Here is a 5,660-nt window from a genome sequence, read left to right as displayed (position 1 = left end):
CAGATATATCCTAGTTATAAATAGGCATATTTATTTCGATGTAAAATATTTAACATATATCTGCATTATATCTCAGATATATTGTCGATCGAAAATGTGGTATGCCAAATATATGCTAGATATAAGTGCTGCATATATCTCATTCCCATAAGGGGAAGGCAGAGTAACTCTTATTTTAAGAACCCTGTTCTGCACGAGGTCCTTCCAACGGGATGGATCTCCGTTAATCCAGGGAGCCTATTCTCGATCCAGGATTGCACAGTCGTATGAAAGCCCATCGTGAACGGAGGCGCTCCGTGTGCGGTGGGGTCCGTATGGGTTGAGACCATCGTATGCGACTTTGGCTCCGTACGCTCCCATGCGATTTTCACTCGGCGCTCGGTTTCGTATAACGCTTTGACGCGACTTAACCTCACACTTTGACATTCCCCTGGGACTGATTATTTACGTAAAAATTACTGTAATTATTCACATAACATTACGAACATCTATCAACTGAGGATGTTTCTTCACATATTCCAACATCACCCTTCGCTGGGGCACTCTGATATTTCTCGGGTTTTTTACTGCATTTTGTTTGTTTTTTGTTGCCTTCTTCACAACTTTTCCATTTGCTGATTTACGCCTTATTATTGAATGAATTAATGAGTAGATTTTCGGATAAAGATGTAAGAGTAATGTATAAATAATCACAGTCCCAGGGGAATGTCAGAGTGTGAGGTTAAGACGCGTCAAACCATCATACGAAACCGAACGCCGAGTGAACATTGCATGGGAGCGTACGGAGCCAAAGTTGCATACGACGGTCTCAAACCGTACGGACCCCACCGTTGATTCCTCAAATTCGATGGTTGGAGCTGATTCCGATGAAAGCCCGAGTCGTTCCAAAATGTGTGGCACATTGTTGCACCATTTCTGCAGGGGCATGCCGCCCGCCATGCAGAGGTTGATTAGCTGTTTGATGATCTCCTCCAGTTGATGCTCCGTTTCTGCACCTCCGTATATGTCGTCGATATAAAGTCCCTTGATGAATGTCGGTAAGGCCAGTAGAAATCGATGACCTTCGTCGATGGCCAGCTGCTTCAACACACGTAGCGATAGCCAGGGTGCACAGCTGGTACCATAGTTGACTGTTGTCAGTTGATACTCGATGGGTTGGCCGTTGTCGTCCTTCCAGAGAATTCGTTGATAGTCCCAGTCGTCTTGTTGTACCCGGATCTGACGAAAAATCTTCACGATGTTCGTGCCGAAAACAAACCGATGCCGACGTAGCCAGATGAGAACGTCGGAGCTATTGATTTGCAGTTTAGGTCCCGGATGGAGGATGTCATTCAATGACACCCCCATTCAGCTTCGATGCGAGGCGTCGAACACCACTCTCAATTTTATGGTTGTGCTGTCTGGTTTAAGCACTGCGTGATGAGGCAAATAATATGCCCGTTCCGGCTCAGACGTCGATGATACTTGTTGCATGTGGTCCAAGGACTCATACTCCTCGATAAATTTCTTGTAGCGTGAATGAGTGTCCGGATCCGATGACAGTCGCCGGATGAGCTTCTGCAACTGTCCCTTGGCCGCTGATGCTGTATCCTCCAAGGCGGCTGGCGATGATTTAAACGGGAGACGCACAATGTAGCGTCCCGTCGAATCTCGTCGATGAGTCTCGATAAAGTGTTGTTCACACTCCGCTTCAGCCTTCGTCAAGACTGATGATGATGATGTATCCGGTAGTTCCTCATGAGTCCAAATTTTTTTCAGGAGTTCCAAGAGTTGTTGGTTTGCCGTCTGTTTTGTTACTTTCAATGATGAATTCGGAGCACAGTCAGTGCCGCAGACTGGCCCCGAAATAGTCCAGCCGAAGATGGTTTGCTGGGCTATCAGATTCGTCTCCTTGAACCCGATGATTCTCTCTCTGATGATTCTCCCGTAGACGTCAGCTCCGATGATGATGTCGATGACCCCAGGTTTTAAAAAGTGAGGATCTACCAGTTGAAGTTCACGTAGTTGATGAGGAATCGTTGATTCGCAAGTGAATGGCGGTATGTTCGCCATCAGTTTGGTCAGGAGGTGGGCGTTAATATTGATTTGAACAGCGGGTTCGTATCTCGGTTGTAAGGCGAGAGTCACTGCACCACGCGTGCTCCCCGATCAGGTTTCTCCGATGCCGACGATGAAAATTGATGATCACATCCGCTCCAGATGAAGTTGATTGACCAAGCGCTCAGAGACTAGTGTTATCTCTGAGCCCTGGTCGATAAGGATCCGTGTTGGCCTTGAATTTCCGTGACGATTGAGGGCGAAGACCCTCGCCGTCAGCAAGATTACCAGTGGAGTTGCATTCTGATGAGGTCGTTGATCTTCCAAAACGTTGATGGTTCCCACCGGATTCACTTGGTACAGTTCTGATTGTCGATTGACTTGGTACTCCTCCGATTGACGATGATCTCCAACTAACATGGGTTTTAAATGAGGTTGATGTCCTACCTGGTACTTTTTTGATTGTTCAGGATGTCCAATCTGATTGTGCGAAGTCGTTGATCTCTTCTTCTCGATGAGTGTCCGTGCAGATGATTTAATTGTGATGCTGCCCGTTGGTGCGATGATGGACCAGATGACTTGTTGACAGGTACCTGGTTAATTGATGTCTGTTCCTTGATGATGGTCCGGTTATCGCCTGTCAGCAAATAGCAGTTGAATTCCCCTCAAAATATTATTATAATAATTTGGTACTCAACCGCTTATGTTGGAGTTTGATGACGTTGAGGCTCCTGATGAGTCCACTGTTGAATTTCCCGCTGTGACCGGGGCGTTGTGGATGAGCGTGTGACGCAGTCCCCGTCACGTCTTGCACTTCCGGTCACTCTTGCCTTTATGTGCTCGATAGGGGCCTATGCAGTTGTACCACAGGCCGCTGCTCTCCAGTAACTGCTTCCTTTCATGCGGCCTCCAGGAGATGAACTTCGAGCATTTAGCCCCGATCCAATGAGGCCCGCCGCAGACAATGCAATTCCTCTTGGCTAATGGAGGCTCCGTTGATTTGCTGGATGGGGTTGCTAATGATTTCCCCGATAATTTCCCTGATGACACCTGGTGCACCTTCACCGTCGGCTTCGGCTTGGGTTGCTGGCTTCGTTGGGGCTCCGTTGTGCTCCTCCCGTTCCACGTTCTCCAAGGCTCGTGCTCTAGCTTCGAGGAACTCCAGGAAGATCTTCAGCTCCGGAGGTTGTGTTGAGCCCCCAGAGTTTCACCTCCCAGGCCTCCGTGGTGTCTGCGTCGATAATTCTCCTCATGATGTGGGCCACGATGATGTCCGCGTGTTCGGTGGGAGCCCCCAGTGACGTCAACGCTTCCAGGGCTTCAGTTGTGTTGTTGACGATAGCCAATAACCCTGCAGCTGACTTCTCCTAGAGCCGCTCCATGTTGAGTATCCGATTCAGATCAGATGCCATTATGAGCCTCGGATTCTCGTAACGTACGATGAACTCCCTCCAGGCGATGGAATAATTCGCTGCCTCAACTCCAATATTTTTTATAAGTGCCTCCGCCTGGCCCTTCAGGACGCCCTTCAGCCTCACCATCTTCTCCATTTCCGCCATCTTCGGGTTCTCGTGAACGAGCGAGAGGAAGATGTTATAGAAGGCCTTCCACTCGGCGTACTTCCCAGAGAACTCTGGGATGTCAATTCTCCGAAGAGTGCTTATTGATAATGTTCCTGATGACGTCTTGTCTCGTTCGTTGGCTCGAATTTGAGCCATGATCCTCCCAAGCTCTTATACCGCCTTTGAGTATGGGTTGAGAGCCTGCTGGAAGGCGTCCTCCACAAAATAGGGATGTTCGAGGACGTCTTCGGTGACACCCTTGATCAGTGCCTCGTGGTACGATGAGAAATTCATCCATTGTGTTTCCACGACGCGTTGGTGGGCCTCAATGTCATCTGCGATCAGGCTAGCGATTTTCTCTGTGTTGAGTTCCCCGATGATGTTCTCCAAATTCCTCAGTCGATTCAGTTGTAGCCTGACCTTCAGCTCAAAACTGCTCGGTCACGGGGTAACTCTCTTTTTCAATTATTGAGGCTCCTCCGAATGGATGACACTGTCTATCATTTTGTTGATTAAATTCTTTATGAATTCCTCGGTGGCCTCCGTCTCCTCTACTACATCAGCTCAGTATGATGTTGATCCCCCTGTAACGATAGACATTAGTTTGTCTTACCTATCGTCGAGTTACCGACCGTAGGATTACCGACTACCGCGCTACGTTCCACCGATAGGCTGCCGCTTCTGGATATGTTGAGTGACCGAGTGAGGAAGAGCCGCAGCGCTCCCGCTATGACTGCGAATGGATGGATATGGAGGACTCCGAGGATTGCCGAAGGGCTACGGGGAATGGCGATGAGTCGACCGTTGAGTCTCCGGGGTGACGTCACGCCGTTCCTCGTATTGAGTGTCCCCTGTTGCCGATGTAAACAAAGGCAATGGAATTTATTGCCTCGATAGAACGGTTGAGTGTACGACCTCTATGTGGTTTCCCTTGATATAGTTTTGTGAACCGCGAAAAGCCTTGTTACGCACGGCGTCGGTTTTTCACTCACGATGATTTTCCACTGCTTTATCTTTTTCCACGATAATTGTCCACTGCACTATCACTCCACTATCCGGCTCGAAGGACCAATGTTAAAAATCATGTGTGATTTTGATGATAGGGTGGTCGGGAGGGATCGTGAAGTAGGATGAATTGCCGGAGAATAAATCAAGATGAGTTTAATTGATTTTCACAGTATTTATAAACTTAGTGCCCTGAAAAATACACTCGATGGATTTTGAATAAATAGTCGATTTACCGAAGTGGTGTATACAAATACGGAATATTTAGATAATTGACCGGATAATTTACGATGAGGTGCGATAACGTTACCGATGAACTTCCCGATAAATGCGCCGATGTGCGCCCGGATAATTTTCTGTGATTTGGTCCTGATGAGAGTCGATGGTGTACTGACCACCATGGAACACGCTCACGACTACGTGTGTGCTCGTCGATGGTCGGGAATTTCCGTAAAGGACGGGGAAATGAGTTGGCCCAAAATACAGGCCAGATTTTGAACAACCTCTCTTTGCAAAACCCCCCACTTTAGAACCTCCCCGCCGATATCACAACCCCCCGTTTTGCAAAATTCGCGCTCAAAAATTCAAAAAAATTTCCCGATTTTAGAAATTTTTTTTTTCACATCAAGTATAGTTTGGTTTAAAATTAATCCCAATTCTAATCATTAATTTTAAATGATTTTCTTCTAAAACGTAGGAAAAAGTTACTCCACTTCTTTGCTCTATGCGTCTGTAATTTTTTTCATATTCTACAAGGGTATTTACATATTTTTGTTAATGAATTAATATAATTATCAAATTATGGCACAGACCGGGAGTGAAATTCTCAGTATGATGAATTTCACGATGCTAATTATTTATTTGAGTCGAGCAAGGTGCAGAGTATGCGGTTTGGTGGGGAAGCGATTGAGAGGGTCAAATCATATACGTATTTAGGCATTGAGTTCGCGAACACCATGTCTTGGCTCTCTGCTGCTAATAGCGCCATCCAAAAAGCGAGAATTGCAGCTGTGTCTGTTTTCAAGATTTTGTCTAAAACCAGATCTGACCCCTGGT

At 46.9% G+C, this 5,660-nt stretch overlaps 1 protein-coding gene across 1 annotated transcript; it reads right to left on the bottom strand.

Annotated features, from left to right (window-relative positions):
- Positions 1-1,347: 1,347 nt before the first annotated feature.
- On the bottom strand, positions 1,348-2,052 carry LOC107042306. The gene has a single exon (XM_015263306.1). It carries the CDS (start codon positions 2,050-2,052, stop codon positions 1,348-1,350), a length of 705 nt encoding a protein of 234 aa, XP_015118792.1.
- Between the last annotated feature and the right edge of the window lie 3,608 nt (positions 2,053-5,660).

Source organism: Diachasma alloeum, unplaced genomic scaffold (assembly GCF_001412515.2).
Source record: "Diachasma alloeum isolate Michigan unplaced genomic scaffold, Dall2.0 Dall_scaffold_00441, whole genome shotgun sequence".
Taxonomy (NCBI): domain Eukaryota; kingdom Metazoa; phylum Arthropoda; class Insecta; order Hymenoptera; family Braconidae; genus Diachasma; species Diachasma alloeum.
This window is presented reverse-complemented; position numbering and strand designations above follow the sequence as displayed.

Excerpts from the sequence above, each read along its gene's own strand:
- LOC107042306 (XM_015263306.1), bottom strand. The coding sequence starts at position 2,052 with ATGGCGAACATACCGCCATTCACTTGCGAATCAACGATTCCTCATCAA.